The sequence below is a fragment of the Gymnogyps californianus genome, unplaced genomic scaffold (genome assembly GCF_018139145.2).
Source record: "Gymnogyps californianus isolate 813 unplaced genomic scaffold, ASM1813914v2 HiC_scaffold_34, whole genome shotgun sequence".
Lineage (NCBI taxonomy): Eukaryota > Metazoa > Chordata > Aves > Accipitriformes > Cathartidae > Gymnogyps > Gymnogyps californianus.
Genome location: NW_026114224.1, coordinates 1,436,891 through 1,458,710, shown reverse-complemented (window position 1 = coordinate 1,458,710; position 21,820 = coordinate 1,436,891). Strand labels below are relative to the sequence as shown.

The 21,820-nt window shown below is 44.8% G+C and overlaps 1 protein-coding gene across 1 annotated transcript in view; it reads right to left on the bottom strand.

Annotated features, from left to right (window-relative positions):
- The window catches only part of LOC127028526 (ubiquitin-conjugating enzyme E2 R2), a 70,416-nt gene that overhangs the window by 7,305 nt on the left and 41,291 nt on the right, over positions 1–21,820 (bottom strand). The window contains exons 2-3 of the mRNA XM_050914291.1: positions 14,554–14,640; positions 2,356–2,453 (exon numbers count right to left, since the gene is read on the bottom strand). Coding sequence (XP_050770248.1) covers positions 2,356–2,453; positions 14,554–14,640 — 185 coding nt within the window. The remainder of the gene's footprint in view (positions 1–2,355; positions 2,454–14,553; positions 14,641–21,820) is intronic.

Below are 21,820 nucleotides of genomic sequence, written 5' to 3'. Positions count from 1 at the left end.
CAAAAAAGCCAACAAAAATGGGCATCCTCAGGAAACAAAGCAATAGTAAGACAGGGCATCAACTATCTTCACAAGATACAGATGTACCAACATCTTGAATATTGTGTTCAGTTCTGGCCTGAGCACCTCAAAGGACAGAGTGAGGCCAGGGGAGATATGGAGAAGGGCAGCTAAAATGATTGAAGAGCCTCAACCCCTAAGCCCTGCCACCACTTCCTCAGCTTTATGGGACATGAGAAAAGCAGTATTCTCTGCCACACAGATCACAGCTGCATTCCTTCACATCTTGCTGGATGTTTGCCATATTTACTTATGCCTGCCTCATCTAGCTCCGAGTGATGGGAAAGTCCATATTGACTGTGTTTAAAAAAAATTAATAAGCATGCTTGACACCATTAGAGGTGGAAGCACAGGTGCTCTCAAAGTTGAAGAATGACATTCCCCCCTCCAGACACTTCAACCACAGTCATCTGTAGTAAACAGTCAATACTCAGCAGGATTTACAAAATTCAGCAGCTGAAGAGAAGCCCAAGGTTACACAGGCCACTCATTACAACAAGCATGCTCCCCTCCCACATCTTCAGCCCTGCTGCCTCCTGTCTGACACTCCAGAGCCTTGAAAAGCCAGATGGGACCCCAGCAGGATGCGTTTCTATCAGCACTTAGCCCAACAGGTGATGCTGGCAGCAGGCTAACAGTTAAGGACAAGTTTTATTTCTGCTTGCTGATACAGCTGAGGAATGTTTTCTACCCAAATGTCACCCTTAAGCCCAACATGTTCCAAGAGAGTAAGCACCAAAAACTGCACCATGGTAAGGAAGAGCAGAAATCAGAGAAATAGCACCATGAGAAGTTTCATGTCAATCTTTAGGGTTGTATATAATGAAATACTCAAAATGCATGTACAATATAAGTAATTAGTTAGGAAACAGCTTTGGGCACTATGAGTTGAGGCTTGTCACCTAGTCCTAACCATATCGGATGTATGAAAAAACAGTTTAATAGCCATGTGAGCAGAGGGGACAGGTGAACATAACTTAGCAATATATAGCTTAAAATAGTATTTAAGCTTTTTTTTTCATTTTTTAAAAATCTGAACTAGAACTTTGAGAGGTTGCTTCATACTCACTTGTACTTGGTACAGATGGATTGGATAATGTTTACCTCAAGCTCTGAAGGTCAGATTCCCAACCCTTCATGACTTCACACAGCTAACACACCATTTCTCTTGAGCCTTTTTAACCTTGAAGTAGCATGCTCCAGGAGGAACATCAGTTGTTATAATTTGCTTACTGCTACAATTCCTAGTCTCCTGCCACATTAGCTCTAGTTCAGTACTTTGCAGAGTGTGTGTGTTACAATCATATTCCAAGGGTCAAGAATCCAATAAATCCCCCCCCTTGCTAGATCTTTGCTTTGACAAAGGCTCTTTTCAAATGAATTTCATGAAGCCAAGTTAGATGAAAGCTGAGTCAAACTATCAGACAACCCTTTTCAAATCACTGCACTCCCTCAGGTGTGCTGAGATCCCTAGCTGGATTTACCAATAAATAACAGATTTCAAGTTGGGGAACCAACATCTAATAAATCACTCTGAAAGCAAGCATAATTCTCATATGATATACTAAAAATCTAGAGGCAATTATTTTAGCCTTATTTGGATAATAAATCAGATTAAAAAGTTAGAACAGGAAGTACCTTACTTCAAGGTTTTTCTACTACATCACTTACTACTCCAGCTGCACAGGTCAGTGAGCTGCTATTTGATATGAATTTTATCAGTTCTTTATTGGCAGTGTCTTGTAATGAGAATGAAATTCAGCTGGTGTTTCAAAAAAATGGACAGGTTAGCCTTGAATGCCTCTGGTACTTAGTGATCCTTCATTTTTTTGGCAGGAAGAAAACTATCTGGCTAACTGCTCAAGATACCATGCTGCAGGACAGGAGACAGAGACAAATACTGGAAGGCAAACAGTAGGTAGGATTATGCACAAAGTTACTCCTACTGGGCCTGAATACCCAAAAATGTTCTTTTCCACTAGTGGTATCTTGGAGGAGTTTGAAAAACCTACGTGTAGGATAACATGGACTGGGAAAGGCTAGAACATTTGAGATAATTTGCTTTAAGAGCATGAAATCCTGTGAACAGGACAGAAGTCTCCACATTGTTAGCCCAGCATCAGGACACACAGCACTTCAGACAGCTTGATAAGTCTGGTTCTCACCCAATTCAAGACCTAAAGCCCCCAAAGTCTTAAATTCCCTTCCAAACCTTTCCTAACACAGGCCTTAGTCTTGGAGAGAGACAACAGGCCTTTGAGGTCACCACTGTACATCACAGATTCACACTGTTACCTGACATTTTGGGTAGGGTTCCACCTCTCGGATGGCAGCTCTCCACTTTGTGGGTCATCTACAGGTGGGTGAAGAATTGAAATACATACATCTCCATTCTGCAAGACAGAAACGGAAGTTGAGAATAGCCTGGCTTGAGGCAGAGATCTGATGACTCAACTCCAACATTATGTTCTGAGCAGTTTAACCTTGTTGATATGGACACCCCAAGTACCAGTAAAAATATGTGCAAGAACTGGAAACACTTCTCAATTCTTCCTGGGTCTACTGTATTTATATGTTCGAAAGTCTCCCTTGCTAAACAGGATTAGTCTGCAAATTGGTACAAAACAATCTCAAGTCAAGAGGTTTAAAGAACGTAGCAAAGCAAGCAAAAATAGAAATAAAGTCATATAAAACTAAATTAGTCTCCAGATAGCAAGTACTGTCACAGTGATAGAAGCGAGCTTTAGTCACAGGAGACCCAAAGTAGGGTTAAAAAAAAGTTTTGTTCCCAGTGGTAGCAGAGTTAGCTACAGGAATTTTTGAATTGAAGGGTTTAGCACTCTACTAGCTCAGGTATCAAAACAATGCTTCTCCCAGGACACAAGGAGGTCGAACAGATGGCACGGGGCAGGCTTACACTGCTCCCCTAGGACACAGCTGTTTGAAATATCAGGTGAAAAAGCAGGAGATGCTCTCTGAAGGTTTCACTGAAAATCCCTTCCAGCACGCAAGAGGAAGAATATTTTGGCAGCATATGGAAACCATACAGCCACATAATCCTCAATCTGTGTTCTATTCACCAGTGTTATAGCCTGAATATAGATTTAAAGCTCCATAATGCCTACCATTTATAAACACTTTAAGAAGCCTGTAAAACCAGTTCTCCATCAGTAACAGCACTCTGACATGATTACTTTGCAGGAGTACTGTAGCAGTATTCACCACAGCTGATATTCTCCACTGAAGTTAACTCCAGGGGCTCGTGGGGTCCCAATGCCTTACTGCAGGATGAGGTGAAGATGCAGATGGGGCCCAAGGCCATCCAGCAGATGTTGGCCTCTCCAGGCCCCACTGGCTTGCTGCCTCTTACAGCTGGCTGCTGGGATGACTTATGAGTTCCCAGAGGCAGCCCCACACCTTCAGGTGGCACAGCCTCAGCTGATGGGCAGCACTCACACTGCCCCTTGCCACCCTGATCCAAGGCACAGGTTGATGATAGGAACAAGAGAGAAGCTGCAGATCAGTTCTGTTCAAGACCGCAGGCTGGTAGTTCCCCATGAACCTGGTCTCAGCTACGTCCTGAGGACCCTCCAATACTGCTCAACACACAGCAGCCAAAACACAAAGTAGCACTGCTCACAGCAATAGCATCTGCGCCTTTGAGCCCAAACCAGTGATCACAGCTACAGATAGCAACAGCTCACCTGAAGGGCATTTGTTTATAGCCAAACAAGATCCTGCTTCAACATTGGAGGCTTGTGATCAGTATCCAGATTTCAGCAGCTCACTAACCCTGCCAGGTATGCTAATTTAGCAAGCCCTCATCATTTTGAAGCAGTTTTTGTCAAGAACACAATGAAAAACAGCAACGTAGCATCTAGAGCTGCTGAATACCCAAGCACCCACTTATGTTGCTGGAACAGCTTGCTAGAAACAAGGCAGTTTCCTTTTTAGGACTCCAACAGGCTTGTGCAATCTAGAAGATATCTTTTAATATCATTTTAAGGTGAAGTTAACCTTACTAATGTTAGATTATATTCACAGCCTATTCTGGTTTTATTCATAATTTCCATGAGTTTACCCAGTTTCTCCTTTAACCATCTCCTAGGAGAATGCAGTGCTGGTGGCCAGGAGAAGCCATCGCTGCACTCAGGGGAATTTCCTTATGTGATCAGGTAAGCAGCACGTGGACAAGCAGATATTTGACAATATGAAGATATAGAGGGAAGCAAGAATGTGACAAGTTCCCCTCTTGCAACAACCAATGTTACATGTTTGGGAATTCAAGCAGGGCAGCACTGCATTACAGAGTCTGGAAGGGTAAAGGTGTCATGGGGCCTGATGAGATCAGCACAAGGTTTTAGGGATCACTGTAGTCAATGGGAGAGCCTTTCCCAACATACATTTTTGAAAGATATAAACAAGGAGGATGGGGTATTCATCTGCCAATGGGAAATAGCCTATGCTTCTATTAGGACTGAGAACTTGTCATAAAAATAAAAACCAAATCTTGAATGCAGTTTTACCAAAATTCAACTAGATGACCCAAGTAAACTGGAGATGGGGAAGACACACAAGTTACTCAAGTCTCATTGCTCGGAACTGGAACGTCAGCCCCAACCTCTCCATCTGGTCCCACCAGCAGATTCTGTAAACTGCTACTTTCTTTCATCTTCCTTACACTGAAACATCTCCCCTCCCCCCCCCGCCCCGACAAACCCTTTGCTGATTTATTCTCAGTTTCATTTCGAGTTATCCCAGTGCCTCATCTTCATTGCTTAAATGTTGTTTCCAAAACAGCCTGCAAGCTGCTTCAGATTCCCTCAGCTCCAAGAAATACTGCTATGAACACAAAGTACAAAGCTGAGAGCTGGAGTATTTGAAGAGTAACCCCAAAATACACCCATCAAGTTTTGGGTTAGTTTCTCCTCCTACCTTCAGTTATTTCTAGAGCCAATTTTTCATCTTTCCCACCAGGACTGGGAGAGGTCCTTTCCAAGACTCGTTTTGTACGTACCATTTTGGTAACCGTTTCCCACTCACCTCCTGCATGAGAATTTCTGGATTCAGAATCAACATCCACAGTATGGATCTGCAGTAATCTGCAGGTCTCAAAGTTGTCTTGTCCTGGTTTCAGCTAGGACAGAGTTAAGTTTCTTCCTAGTAGCTGGTATAGTGCTGTGTTTTGGATTTTGTAGGAAAATAATGTTGATAACACACTGATGTTTTTAGTTGTTGCTAAGTAGTGTTTAGACTAAGTCAAGGATTTTTCAGCTTCTCCTGCCCTGCCAGCAAGAAGGCTGGAGGGGCACAAGAAGCTGGGAGGGGACACCGCCAGGACAGCTGACCCAAACTGGCCAAAGAGCTATTCCATACCATATGACATCATGCCCAGTATATAAACTGGGGGGAGTTGGCTGGGAGGGGCGGATCGCGGCTCGGGAAGTAACTGGGCATCAGTCAACGAGTGGTGAGCAATTGCATTGTGCACCACTTGCTTTGTATAGTTTAATTCTTTTAGTATTACTATTGTCATATTATTATTATCATTATCATTGTTTTTCATTCCTTTCTGTCCTATTAAACTGTCTTTATCTCAACTCACGAGGTTTTTTTCCTGATTCTCTCCCCCATCCCACTGGGTGGGAGGGGGAGCGAGCGAGCGGCTGCGTGGTGCTTAGCTGCCAGCTGGGGTTAAACCACGACAGTCCTTTGGCGCCCAACGTGGGGCACCACGGGTTGAGATAACGACAAATCTGACTGGAATGTGTTAGAACAAATTTGTTATAAACATTCATTATATTAATTCAATAGTCGCTGGTCACAATGTTGATGTATTCGCTCTCAAAGTTGGTGCGCTTGTTCTTAAAGGTGCGTTATGTAATACCTTACTTGCAGTATATGCTCCCTGTTGTGCTGTTTATCACCCGTGGGAACTGGGCCAGAGTTATCATGTTGTTGTACTTTGTAACACTGGCTTATGATACGATAGAATTGCTGGTCGTGAAACTAATCTGGTATTTGTACTCAGCATTGCCGTCACCTCTGTACTTTGGGAGCCGTCTATCAGAAACTATTAATAATTACACCTTGTACCTTTTCTCCTCGGAGAGCCAAGCCACGGGGGAGACACATTTCTTCAGCTTCCCCTTCTCCTCCAGGCAAATTACAGTAGCTCTTGAGAATTTTGAATATCCTTGGGATGTTCAAACCAGCATGTTCCTATTGTTATGTCTCCTGAATGTGTTCCAGGCCTTGTTTAAGGTTAAACAACTATTTAAGAATACCCCTCGGAAATCTGCCCCGAGGCTTAATAGTCATGGGTGGCATGGCACGTGGGAGAAAATGGGCAGGTATCTAGAGAACTTCTCACCTCCAATGCTTTGGAACTTCACTCCCAAACAACTACAGGACCCTGATAAAGTGATAGACTATCTGAAAGGAAAATGCTGTGGCGATTCCAAAGAGGCACAACTTATCGCACTGTGCTGGGCCCTGGCTAGTATCTACCAAACACTGCTCGATACTGTGCAGCACCCTCAGGGGGAAGGGAGGGAAAACAGACCGACAGATACTGCGGCTACTCTGACCCCTGCGACAGGCGCAGCGGCTACTCCAACCCCCACGACAGACACTGCGGCTACTCCAACCCCTGCGACAGGCGCTGCGGCTGAACCAGAGAACCAACCTGTGCCAGTATCAGTCGCCCCTGTACAGAAGAAGAAATATACAAAAAAATCAGTTCGTTTAACGAAGGATGAAGATGAACCAGGGTCATCACGAGAACAGGAGGAAGAGGCAGAACCAGAAGTAATCACCCGGTCCCTATCCCTGAGTGAGCTGCGGGATATGCGAAAAGATTTCAGCCGTCGTCCAGGCGAGCACATTATCACCTGGCTGCTCCGATGCTGGGACAATGGGGCTAGTAGCCTGGAATTAGAGGGTAGGGAAGCCAAGCAGCTGGGATCACTTGCTAGGGAAGGTGGCATTGATAAGGCAATTGGAAAAGGGACACAAGCCCTCAGCCTCTGGAGGCAACTCCTGTCAAGTGTGAAGGAAAGGTACCCCTTCAAGGAAGATGTTATATGTCAACCAGGCAAGTGGACCACCATGGAAAGAGGTATTCAGTACCTGAGGGAATTAGCTGTGCTAGAGATGATTTATTATGACCCGGACAGTTCACAATTACCCAAAGATCCAGATGAAGTTCAATGCACACGACCCATGTGGCGGAAGTTTGTACGGAGCGCACCATCATCGTATGCCAACCCATTGGCAGTACTAACTTGGAAAGACGAAGAGGCACCGACAGTGGATGAAATGGCTCGCCAACTCTGGCAATATGAAGAAAATCTCTCTTCATCCCTACGAGCCTGTGTCTCGGCTGTGGAAAAACTGTCCGAAAAGTCCGAAAAACTGATCGAACTGATCGAAAAGTCCTACTCCCCACCTGTACAGACCAATATCTCAGCTATTAGGAGTGAGCGTTCCTCTGATCAAGAGAGAGAACATAGAAGGTATACACCACGGGGTACCCTGTGGTTTTACCTGCGTGACCACGGAGAGGACATGAGGAAGTGGGATGGAAAACCTACCTCGACCCTAGATGCACGGGTACGTGAATTGAAAGGAAAAACAACCAGAAAAGGGGATTCTTCCAGGAAAGATGCCGCTCCGGTTTCCAGCAAGCAATTCCCCAGACAAAGTAGAAGGGCTTCTGACCCTCTTGAAGGGACCTCTAAGTCATTTTTACAAGAAGTGAGTAACAAATACTCTGACCAGGATTAGAGGGGCCCTGCCTCCAGCCAGGTGGAGGAAAGGGACAACCGGGTTTATTGGACTGTGTGGATTCGATGGCCTGGCACATCAGACCCACAGGAGTATAAGGCTCTAGTAGACACCAGTGCACAGTGTACTCTAATGCCATCAAGCTATAAAGGGGCAGAACCCATTTGTATCTCTGGGGTGACAGGGGGATCCCAACAGCTAACTGTATTGGAGGCTGAAATAAGCCTAACTGGGAATGAGTGGCAAAACCACCCCATTGTGACTGGCCCAGAGGCCCCATGCATCCTTGGCATAGACTATCTCAGGAGGGGGTATTTTAAAGACCCAAAGGGGTATCGGTGGGCTTTTGGTATAGCTGCCTTGGAGACAGAGGGAATTGAACAGTTGTCCACCTTGCCCGGTCTCTCTGAGGACTCTTCGGTTGTGGGGTTGCTGAGGGTTGAAGAACAACAGGTGCCAATCGCTACCACAAGGGTGCACCGGCGGCAATATCGCACCAACCGAGACTCCCTGATTCCCATCCATACGCTGATTCGTCGACTGGAGAGCCAAGGAGTGATCAGCAGGACTCGCTCACCCTTTAACAGCCCCATTTGGCCAGTGCAAAAGTCTAATGGAGAATGGAGACTAACAGTAGACTATCGTGGCCTGAATGAAGTCACACCACCGCTGAGTGCTGCCGTGCCAGACATGCTAGAACTTCAATATGAACTGGAGTCAAAAGCAGCCAAGTGGTACGCCACAATTGATATCGCTAATGCATTTTTCTCAATCCCTTTGGCAGCAGAGTGCCGGCCACAGTTTGCTTTCACTTGGAGGGGCGTCCAGTACACCTGGAATCGACTGCCCCAGGGGTGGAAACACAGCCCCACCATTTGCCATGGACTGATCCAGAATGCACTGGAAAAAGGTGGAGCTCCAGAACACCTGCAATACATTGATGACATCATCGTATGGGGCAAGACAGCAGCAGAAGTTTTTGAGAAAGGGGAGAAAATAATCCAAATCCTTCTGAAAGCTGGTTTTGCCATAAAACAGAGTAAGGTGAAGGGACCCACACAGGAGATTCAGTTTTTAGGAATAAAACGGCAAGATGGACGTCGTCACATCCCAATGGATGTGATCAACAAAATAGCAGCTATGTCTCCACCGACTAGTAAACAGGAAACACAAGCTTTCTTAGGTGTTGTAGGTTTTTGGAGAATGCATATTCCAAATTACAGTCTGATTGTAAGCCCTCTCTATCAAGTGACCCAGAAGAGGAACGATTTTAAATGGGGCCCTGAGCAACAACAAGCCTTTGAACAGATTAAACGGGAGATAGTTCATGCAGTAGCCCTTGGGCCAGTCCGGGCAGGACCAGATGTTAAAAATGTGCTCTACACCGCAGCCGGGGAGAATGGCCCTACCTGGAGTCTCTGGCAGAAAGCACCAGGGGAGACCCGAGGTCGTCCTCTAGGGTTTTGGAGTCGGGGATATTGGGATCCGAGGCCCACTATATTCCAACTGAAAAAGAGATATTGGCAGCATATGAAGGAGTTCAAGCTGCTTCAGAAGTGGTTGGTACTGAAACACAGCTCCTATTAGCACCCCGACTGCATGTGCTGGGCTGGATGTTCAAAGGGAAGGTCCCTTCTACACATCATGCAACTGATGCTACATGGAGTAAGTGGGTTGCACTGATCACACAATGAAGTCGAATAGGAAACCCCAGTCGCCCAGGTATTTTGGAAGTGATCACGGACTGGCCAGAAGGCAAAGATGTTGGAATATCACCAGAGGAGGAGGTAACGCGTGCTGAAGAGGCCCCACTGTATAATAAACTGCCAGAATGTCATGGTTTAACCCCAGCCGGCAGCTAAGCACCACGCAGCCGCTCGCTCACTGCCCCCCCACCCCTGGGATGGGGGAGAGAATCAGGAAAAAAACCTCGTGAGTTGAGATAAAGACAGTTTAATAGGACAGAAAGGAATGAAAAAACAATGATAATGATAATAATAATATGACAATAGTAATACTAAAAGAATTAAACTATACAAAGCAAGTGATGCACAATGCAATTGCTCACCACTCGTTGACTGATGCCCAGTTACTTCCCGAGCTGCGATCCGCCCCTCCCAGCCAACTCCCCCCAGTTTATATACCGGACATGATGTCATATGGTATGGAATAGCTCTTTGGCCAGTTTGGGTCAGCTGTCCTGATGGTGTCCCCTCCCAGCTTCTTGTGCCCCTCCAGCCTTCTTGCTGGCTGGGCAGGAGAAGCTGAAAAATCCTTGACTTAGTCTAAACACTACTTAGCAACAACTAAAAACATCAGTGTGTTATCAACATTATTTTCCTACAAAATCCAAAACACAGCACTATACCAGCTACTAGGAAGAAACTTAACTCTGTCCTAGCTGAAACCAGGACACAGAAAATGAGAGGCAATATGCCCTGTTCACTGATGGGTCCTGTCGCATTGTAGGAAAGCATCGGAGGTGGAAGGCGGCTGTATGGAGTCCTATGCGACAAGTTGCAGAAACTGCAGAAGGAGAAGGTGAATCGAGTCAGTTTGCAGAGGTGAAAGCCATCCAGCTGGCTTTAGACATTGCTGAACGAGGAAAATGGCCAATACTTTATCTCTATACTGACTCATGGATGGTGGCAAATGCTCTGTGGGGGTGGTTGCAGCAATGGAAGCAGAGTAACTGGCAACGCAGAGGTAAACCCATCTGGGCTGCCACACTGTGGCAAGATATTGCTGCCCGGCTAGAGAACCTGGTTGTGAAAGTACGTCATGTAGATGCCCACGTACCCAAGAGCCGGGCCACTGAAGAACATCAAAACAATCAACAGGTAGACAAGGCTGCTAGGATTGAAGTAGCTCAGGTGGATCTGGATTGGCAGCATAAGGGTGAATTATTTATTGCTTGGTGGGCCCATGACACCTCAGGCCATCAGGGAAGAGATGCAACATATAGATGGGCTCGTGATCGAGGGGTGGACCTGACCATGGACACTATCGCACAGGTTATCCATGAATGTGAAACATGCGCTGCAATCAAGCAAGCCAAGCGGTTAAAGCCTCTTTGGTATGGGGGACCATGGCTGAAATATCAATATGGGGAGGCCTGGCAGATTGACTATATCACACTCCCACAAACCCGTCAAGGCAAGCGCTATGTGCTTACAATGGTGGAAGCAACCACCGGCTGGCTGGAAACATATCCCGTGCCCCATGCCACCGCCCGGAACACTATCCTGGGCCTTGAGAAGCAAATCTTATGGTGACATGGAACCCCAGAAAGAATTGAGTCAGACAATGGGACTCATTTCCGGAACAATCTCATAGACACCTGGGCCAAAGAGCATGGCATTGAGTGGGTGTATCACATCCCCTATCATGCACCAGCCTCCGGGAAAATCAAGCGATACAATGGGTTGTTAAAGACTACATTGAAAGCAATGGGTGGTGGGACCTTTAAACATTGGGATACACATTTAGCAAAGGCCACCTGGTTAGTCAACACTAGAGGATCTGCCAATCGGGCTGGCCCTGCCCAATCAGAACTTTTACATACTGTAGAAGGGGATAAGGTCCCTGTAGTGCACATAAAAAATATGCTAGGGAAGACAGTCTGGGTTACTCCTGCCTCAGGCAAAGGCAAACCCATTCATGGGATTGCTTTTGCTCAAGGACCTGGGTGCACTTGGTGGGTGATGTGGAAGGATGGGGAAGTCCGATGTGTGCCTCAAGGGGATTTGATTTTAGGTGAGAACAGCCAATAGATTAAATTGTATGATGTTAATTGCTATATAATCCTGCCACTGTATGTTATCATTACTATAGTTGTTATATGCTATATCAACAATATTACAGTAAGAATTATCTAGATTAATGAAGAATGAACTTTGATAAAACCAAGTGAAGTGCAGTAGTGATGGAACCAGGACTGACTGCAGCATGCAACAATCCAACACCACACACCATCCTCCTGCTGCGCCCAATGTCACCTGCCCGCTGCACTGCACCAAAGCTGGATCCTGCTCTGCCGACTGAGCGGACTTCACACCATCCCTCCTGCCCAGACAGACTGTTATGATAGATGGAGCCCAAAGTCATGGACTGAATGAACTCAACGAACATTTTAAATGGACATGTTAAAGGCTTATACATTAAGGGAATGATATCTGTGTGTATATGTATTAAAAGGCAGCAAAAGTGGTGGTGATTAATTGAAAATGCATTGGGAAGTGTGGGACCTGGACATGATGTAGATGGTATAGAATAAGGGGTGGATACTATCCTGGTTTCGGCTAGATCAGAGTTAAGTTTCTTCCTAGTAGCTGGTATAGTGCTGTGTTTTGGATTTAGTAGGAAAATAATGTTGATAACACACTGATGTTTTTAGTTGTTGCTAAGTAGTGTTTAGACTAAGTCAAGGATTTTTCAGCTTCTCCTGCCCAGCCAGCAAGAAGGCTGGAGGGGCACAAGAAGCTGGGAGGGGACACCATCAGGACAGCTGACCCAAACTGGCCAAAGGGATATTCCATACCATATGACATCATGCCCAGTATATAAACTGGGGGGAGTTGGCTGGGAGAGGGGATCACGGCTCGGGAAGTAACTGGGCATCAGTCAACGAGTGGTGAGCAATTGCATTGTGCATCACTTGCTTTGTATAGTTTAATTCTTTTAGTATTACTATTGTCATATTATTATTATCATTATCATTGTTTTTCATTCCTTTCTGTCCTATTAAACTGTCTTTATCTCAACTCATGAGGTTTTTTTCCTGATTCTCTCCCCCATCCCAGGGGTGGGGGGCAGTGAGTGAGCGGCTGCGTGGTGCTTAGCTGCCGGCTGGGGTTAAACCACGACATGTCTTTATTTATAGATCAAACTCCCATGTAACTGAAATAGAGCCTTAAAGAGAAACATCATCCTTGGCTACATGCAAGATTCAGCACCCAGTCCAAAACTCAAGTCAGAAGACTGTCAGATGACTGATTTCAGGATGTCCCTGGGCTTAGGGCAATCCTCCTGAGCATCCAATAATTAAAGCTGATTACTATCTTGTTTTGCACTGAAGTTTGGAGAGGCTTTTGGCCCTTTATTACTAAGCCATCAGTGCTGTTTTCACCATGACATTTGAAGCACGCTCATTCCAGGCTGGGCATTTAGCAGCAGCAACTTGTTAGAAAAGGGCCTTCCAAGCCCAAGGCATCAACTGAAGCCATCATTTGTTTGCAGCAAGGAAGAGAAGTGACACTCCTGTTTTGAAGTGGACCCAAAGAAAGCCTGCAGAACCTCTCATAGGAAGATCTGTGATAAGGTGACAGAGCTGCACCAACAGGAACATTTTTGAAAGGCCTTTAGCTCCTCAAACTATTCAAGCAGTAGTCCTAGCAGGCTGACACTTGGCTAGGATATCCAAAAGTTTAGCAGGGATTTGACTGGCCTCCACTAAAAGCTTAAGTCAAGTTTTGAGCCAAAACAGGCCTTCAACTTTCAAATACAGCTCTATGAAATTTGGTAATTTTGAACCAATTGTATGAAATGAAATGCAGCTTCTCACAGTCTTTGCAGCAGCACTATTAAACTCCGTCTCAAGCTGCTGCTCACATGAGCTCTAACACAACAGCTCAACTCAACCAGGCTCCAGTATAAACCTTAAAGTTCACTTGATAGATGAAAGCCCAGCAAGAAACACAACATAGTCCATCCACACCAGATGCAGGGCAATGTATGCTATGCCCCAGCAACAGCAGAGGTTAGCCTGAGCGCTGCCATATTAACACAGCTGGGCCACCATCAGCCCCTGAGCTAGTCCATCAGCAGAGCACCACGCCATGCTGAGATGCACCAGAGATATCCTCATTGCAGCACTTCCCCCAGTACTTTGGTCCATGAAGACTTTACCTTAAATCTCTCCAAGCAGCCTGCGCTCAGCATCAGGAGGACAATGCTTTCAAGCTAGGGAGTGCTGCTTTCTAAAAAGCATTTATATAAAAATCATTCCCCTTCTGGACCTGCTATGTAGTTGTACCATGATCCAATCATGGACTTGATAGCCCAGTGTTACGCTCTGAATGTGACCCATACATGCACTGAACTAAGGGCCACTTCAAATTGGCTAGCAGACATTAAGCCCAAAAGTATCTGTTCACTCTGGTCCCAGGGTGACCAGGCTGTGCATGACTCCTCCTGAAGCTGGACTCCAGCTCCGGTTCTTTCTGCAGTCAGAGCACCCCAAGTCCAAACCCCTTCATCATAGGCTGACTGCTGCAGAAGACTGTTTCCCACTTTCTTGTCTCATCGCACAATTTTGTAGGATATACTCAAATTAAAAATGTACTGGAAAGGTGTACAAACAACAACTAGTTGCTTAAGTATCACAGTAGGGCAAGACCCCACGCACCAGCCTTGATCCAAGAATCCCCTAAAATTGCCAACACTCATGGCACAGTGCTTCAGCTGGGGCTGCCTGCTGCACTTGCAGGAATGAGAAAGGCTCCATTCCTGCCTACAGGAACAGCATTTCTACAACATTTAGATTTAACTCTGCAACCACGAAGCTGACATTTAAACACAAACAGCTAACCACTTTAGTTATGGCTAGAGACATTTAGTACCTTCAATACTTCCAGAAGTTTAAGGACACACAAAACCTTCTCACATACTTGAGAAAAAAATTAATTAGTTTAAAAAACACCTTACCTCATAAATGTTGGGGTGCCACATTTTGGTCAGGAATCTGAAGGTAGGTGGTGAATATGGATAGTCGATAGGAAATTTAATGTGAGCCTGGAAGAAAGCAAAATATTTTAGTTATGAAACAGAATGAAGAGAGATCAACAAGCAACCATTGCAATGAAAACCTGGAAAAAAAACCAATTTCCATTAAGTCCATTAAATAGTTCATTTTATATATCAATGCCCATGTGGACCCACAGTATAACTACACAGTTTCTTATGAGCAAAACACTAACTGAACAAGAAAAATCTAAACACCAGGCCTTACCTGGGCTAGTAATGCTCAGAAAACAAGCCAAAAGGCATTTACCAAGTCCTAATTCAAGCAGTACTATCCAACAATTGTTGTTCAACAGGGTAAAATAAATTTGAAAAGCTAGAACTCAAGATATCATTGCTGTCCTGCTAGGTTCAGATGCAGGCTAAAAACATTTGCTAAGGTGAAAAGACCTGTTTTACATTTGCCAGTGCAAAGATTTTTTTTAAGTACTCTTTCTGTGCAGGGAAAAAAATTTGTTAAATACTTGCTCAATTGAGATCCAAAGTTTTTTTTGCCTTTCTTGTGTGAGAGTTAAACTGGTCCATCTACCTGTGGTCCTAATACTACATTCCTTGCCACCACAAGCATTTCCCAAGTCTGAATACCATCTGTATCTGTTTAATAAATCAATGCAACTTGATGAACCAAATATTGATGGGCAATGACAGCAAACATTACCTTCCAGTGCCTCCGAGGTCAGCAGCCAGCTGTGGGGCAAGACTCTCAGAGCTGAGTCAGTTGTGGGAAGACTGCAGAGATCCCAGCACTGGATATTAACTTCTCGGTGCTGTCCTGCCATTCACAGCAATCAGAAAAGCCAGCCAGTAGGAAAGAGGGCTGAATCTGGACTGATTAAGTGCCAAAAACACTCCCCTCTGAAAGGAGGACTTGCGCACCACTTTCTGCACTGTGGAGCACAGACCCTTCCCTTGGCACTGCTCAACCCACCAAGAAAGTCCCACCAGTCTAGTGTGGCATCTCCAGAGAAGCATCTCCTGGCACCTGCACCACAGCCAGGCTAACGTGCAACTGAGAATGCAAGAAGAGACCCCAAAAAACAGGTCACATATGGTGAGAGCAGAATCCTGGGTCACCCTCTTCTGCTTGAGCATCTAACCATGCAACTTGGATGTGGGGTGCTGACTTGTTCAACAGGACAAGCTATGGGAAGTTTTATTCCAGAAACATAAGCAGACAAACAAATTGGATTACCAAGCCATTGAGTACCTGGCTACAGTTTTACTTAGATTAGCATATGCTTTTGCCTTGTAACCCAGGTTTTATGAGGCCAGAGCACCAGGTAGCCAGGAAAAGAAGGTTTTCTGTTCACCTTTATGAAACAAATTCAGCAGCTCACATGGCTTTACGTTCTGCACGTGCCCTCTCATAATACTGACTGTATGTGGGGATGTTACAGCAGCACCGAGTCCTCACCTCACAGTCATTTGCCACAGCATGCTCACAACCAAAAGATTTATGATCCACTTAAACAATCCTAGCCCACAGTTTAAAGTCAGTTACATGAATGGCATTGCTCCAAGAGCAGCAAGCGAATGCCTTGTCACCACACCACCGCAGAAGAGAGCGGCTGCTGCAGCAAGGAGATGCCTGGCTCTACAACATGCCACCCTGCACTGGGAGCAGAGCAGGGATTTACCCAGGGCAGAGCATATTCACTTCAGCTCAAGCGCTTGTATCATATAGCTGCAGACTCCTCTGGACCACCGGGGTTTTCCCAAGAAAGCCCATTCCTGTGCTTATGTGCAGTTTCGTGAGATCTAAGACATAAAACAGCCCAAGGACTGAGATTAAAAATGCAAGAGACAACAAAACTCAGGGTTGAGCTATCTACAAGATTTCTTGGCAGAACCTATATGTCTTCTACACAGGTATAGTTTCTAGGCGACCAAAAAAGATGCAGCAACAGCCACAATTACAGGTCAGTTTTTTCACTAGAAGCCCAATTCTAAACATGCTGAGACAAAAAGACCAAATTAGGCAATAAACTTATTTTTTAAATAAAGCAGTAGCTCACAGAAAGGTTTCCCCCCTACAATTTCACTAATGTAAGGCAAATCAGCTATCTGAGCTTATTTCTGGTAAGTTCAGCCAGGCGCTGCTAGGTACTAGAGAGTGGCAGAGTTTTAGGGCAGTTTGTTGTTAGCTCAGTTACAGCCAAACTAGTTTAGGAGGACTAAAGATGCAACTCAGTCCCCCACCTACAAGTACCCAACCATTACTACATTCACCATGTGTTTGACTCCTCTAGCTGAGCTTAAACTGAACAGAAATAATCCTATTTCAGTGTCCTGATTTTAGCCGCCTGCTCGTCATGGCTCTTTGACACCAGTGAACATACTCAATAGCCAGGAAGGTGGAGACGACAGTCATCAACCCATTCCCCCCTTCCCCAATTTATAACTAGTCATGCTTATAGTCCCTAGAAAAAAGAATAAACTCCCCTGATGTTACACTCAATAGACCAGCCTGGCAGAAGAGTCAGCCCTTCATAGGCATTTACAGCTACTGCACAAGAACTTCAACCTCCAAGTTACACCACGACACATATTTTAAGAATATTGCTACCAGCACACTTTGTTTCCTATTTTACTGCCTTGCTCCCTGGCATCCTCATTAGTGCCTGCACTTCAGGTTTGTTATTTTTCTTCTATTTGGATAGTGCACAGCCATAGTGAAATCTATGTATGCTAGAAAAATAAAGTCTTACTAGATACCATGTTATTTGACTGAAAATACAAACTTAATGTTTCTACCAACCGCTGAATTAAGTCCTGATTCAGTTGCTATGAATAACTACTACAGTGACTTTGTTTCTGGAGATCTTGCCATGCACTTGACACTTACATATTAATATCATCTCCCTCTCAGTGGGGAGCACTAATGCAGACAGGACTCCCTCCTAGCTTCAGCTGTCTAGAAATTCAGTATTTATTCCAGCCTAGCTGTATATGACACTTCTATAGTCTGACACTGATTTCTTCTACTCTTCTCAAGCTGACAAAATCTAGATCCCCGATTTTTAGGCAGCAAGGGTAAGAATGGTAAATCCATCCTACCTGCCCACTGCAGAAAGGCCATGGGGGGGAAGAGCACACATTTCCTGGAAAGCCACCAGCATCACAACTGACCTGATTTGGGGAAATCAGGAGCACCAGCAGCTTTTACAGTGGCCAATGGAAACTGCAGCTGCTTGGTGTTTCTGGAAGTATCAGTTAAAGATAATTTTTATTTTAAAACATCACAAGCTTAATGCAAGCCCTATGAAAATGCAGCACCAGTGAAACTGAGCATCCTTTGAAAACTGTATTTAAGTTCAGATACGAAGGAAGTATTTGAGTTTTTAAAGTATTTTGTGCTTTTTTGTAATTATCTGCTACAGCCAGCTCACAGACAAGCCTCCTACTGACTCTGTGTGCAGGTACCAAGGTCTCCTACAGATCAGCCACCCTGCCCCAGTAAGAGTTACAGCACTTGCAAACAGCACAAGGCCTCCTCATTTTTCTTTGTAACAGGCATAACCAGGCTCCTCGCTGGCACATCATCACTTTCCATAGCTGCACGCCTAATGAATGGCTCCTGCCAGCATGCTGCTAACTACACCGTACGTTTAACATACAAGAAAGCCAACAAGAACTGGAACTACAGACCATTACCGGGTTAAGTGTTAATATCTAATCCCACAAAATGCCCTTTACTGCTTCTAGTGCATCAAGTATTTATACAATTCATCTAATGGATTCTCCTCTTCCACATTAAGCCTGGATTAGCATATGCAGTATTAAATACTATATGCCAGAAAACATGTTCAGTAAAGGTCAGCAGTAAGTACTAGCAGCCTGTTTTGCACATCACTGTGGTTTAAAGCACCTTGATATCGTCCAGCTTCAGAACCTGTAAAGCAACATTAACGCTAGCCACACTGCATTGTCAACTATTTGATAAGGTAAAAATGAACGTAGGACCAACATTGCTATTTCAGCTCCAGATATTATGAATTAGGACCAAAGTAATTTCTTGTGTCAGAGCTGGGCACTAGCCTGGTAATTTAGTCCCAGTTCTGGCTTCATTTCCCAGCAGCACCATAACAGTATTTATTGACATTCGTTGTGCTTTTAGAGAATTAGGACCACATCTCTGATTCAAGTTAGAAGATGAGTGACCAGGTGAATTAAATCTTGTGAGTCCCAGAAACTACCTTGCTGCTGCACTGGCCACATGAACACTAACAGCAGCAAACCCCTTATATTCTATATTACCTGCTGTCCTGGGCTCAGCTGGGATAGAGTTAATTTTTACAAGAAACTGGGAGGGGACACAGCCAGGACAGCTGACCCAAACTAGCCAAGGGGATATTCAATACCATATGATGTCATGCTCAGTATATAACTGGGGGAGTTGGGGAGAGGGAGAACACGAAGGGGAAGGGGAAGGGGAAGGGGAAGGGGAAGGGGAAGGGGAAGGGGAAGGGGAAGGGGAAGGGGAAGGGGAAGGGGAAGGGGAAGGGGAAGGGGAAGGGGAAGGGGAAGGGGAAGGGGAAGGGGAAGGGGAAGGGGAAGGGGAAGGGATTGTGGCTCAGGAACAGGCTGAGCATTGGGTTCCAGGTGGTGAGCAACTGCATTATGCATCACTCACTTTATACATTCTTTTATTAATATTATTGTTATTACTTCTCTCCTTCTGTTGTCCTATTAAACTGTCCTTATCTCAATCCACAAGATTTTACCTTTTTCTTCCAATTCTCCTCCCCATCCCAGCGGGGGGAGGAGGAGGGGGAGGAGGAGGAGGAGTGAGCCAGCAGCCACATGGTGCTTAGTTGCCAGCTAGGCTTAAACCACAACACCTGCACTGTTTCATAAGGAATTTAAATCAAATACCTGAATGTGAGGAGTGAACTAGATCTCATAAAAAGGACATGAAGCTTCTAAACAAGAAAGAAAATAGAGCCACAAGTCAGTAGGGCAAAGATGAGTCAAGAAGTAAGGTTAACTTACAAAATCAGAGACTGGTTTGACAGGAAGGAGGCCATTCTTGTTTCACACTAAATTAGGAAGTGTATACAAGATATAAGGCATTACTAAAAGCTGTCATTTCCAATGGAAGACTCCTCTGGTATAAACTAGGTTTCCTTTTACCAAAACTTCTTTGAACAATAAATTGTTAAATATTTCTCTGTCCATGTAGCTATATTCATAAAGCTGGGACTGTTGTTAAGTCACCCAACCTGGACCAAAGCAGCAAGCCTGTGATACAAAAGTCAAAGTTACAATTACACCTTTAAAGAAAGGGCTTTCACCCACATATTAGTCTTTTGCTCCTTAGATCTGAAATCAGGACTAACAATAGACATGAAACCAGGGTTGAGCTGAATGGTAAGAGGGGGAGATTCACTACAGCCCTGTTAAGCTGGTTTGCATCCAAGCTCCTGCAATCTCATACGTTCACATTCCTGTTGCCTGGGCCATCTCTCAAGGGATCTGAGTAAATAAAACTGCTCTGAACAGTGACATTAGAACAAGTAGTGCCTGGAAACCAAACCATTTTCTTCTAACATTACTCAAAAGAAACAAAAGGATTTTTTTTTTATTTATTTTTTTTTTAAATATTTTCTCCCTTTGATAACCTAGAAGTTCAGTCTGGAGGTTCTAGCCTTCATGACAATAACTGCTCATGGCAGCTTCTACTCATCTAGAGACTGAATTAGCCTGCACAAGTCAACTGTGTTTAGGATCTCAAGCAGTTCAGCAGTTAGAGAAGATATTTCTTTCTTGCAGTGGGTTTTACTGCAGGGACAGTCCGTGGTATTGCCCAGTTAATTGTGCCGTTCAGTCTGAACCATGCAACAACCACTTTGGCTCTGGCTAGAAACACTTATTGTCAGTGCTCTTGAGCTAGGGAGCATCCAGCTTCAGACAAGGCAGCTGTTAAGGACAGCTAGAAGCTGAATAAGAAGTTTCCCTTGGCCAGAGGCCACCTGCACACTCCTGAAGCTGTTTCCCTCCCCGGTCGCACAACCGAGCACAGCCCCACCAGCACAGGGCCAGCAGGTGCCCATCTCCAGCTGTGCACAGGTCAGTACTGCAGTGCCCATGGTTTGACAGAGAGGTTTTTCCTGCCTCAGCTCTATGTCCCAAGCTGATAATGGCAAAGCAAGAGCATTTCCAGACAGGGCCAGACTTCTGAACTCCTTAGTATAAACCCCTAAGACACAGCTGTGTTTGACAATTTTTTCCCAAAACTGCAGGTCAGTGCTCTCAGAGCTCAGGCAAACAAACAGATTACAGGAGCACTCATCTACATTAAGCTAACAACTGCCAGGTTCACTTCCATTACTTTTATTGTCAGTTTGACTTCACACGATGCTACAGAAAATACTATCATTGCAGCAGCTGCAGGAGATGTAGCATCCAGCAAGAGATATTGAGTTGTCCAAGTATTTCTTTTATAACCTGTCCATTTTCACTCAGTTTTTGCATTTTTCTGCCACCTCATCACAGAAAAGGCAACTACCACCAGCTATATAAGACCTAACACCAAACAGAACTACTTGGTCCTCTTCTGTAGGGCAAGCTGCCAGCCCAACAGCTTTGCTGAGCTTCAACCACAGGAGCCAAGCACTAAAGCAATTTCAGATTCCCACGTGAGAAAACTGACATCATACTGATGTTTCTGTACTTTCCTGGGAATTCCCATGCTGAAATATTACTAGATTCTGCCCCCAATTCAACCTTCACTCCAGGATCAGGCCTGATTAAGAGAAAAAAAATTAAGATTGAATATATTAGAGATTGTGGCAGGCCAGATGTGAGGAGACTTCTGCCATCACTGAAGGCCTCGTGTTGAGATTGTGCTCTTGGGTCTGATGCCTTCTGGTTGCCCGCAGACTGTACATGAGTTGTATGGCTTGAAATCAGGCTCACTAGGTGTGTGTTATGCAGAGAGGCTAGTCTGTATGACTATTTTCCAGGCAGAAACAGATTACTCCATTTTTATATCTGTACAAACACACTGACTTCCCCATTTGGACAAAACAGGAAGAATAACTTCAAATGTGTGAAACAAGTCTCCCTATAGTATCTAATACTTAATGAAGGAGCCAAAGATACTTGGCAATACTGCACCTAGAGTTTACTCCAAATCACACATCTCCTCTTAGGTCTCTACTTTAGAGGA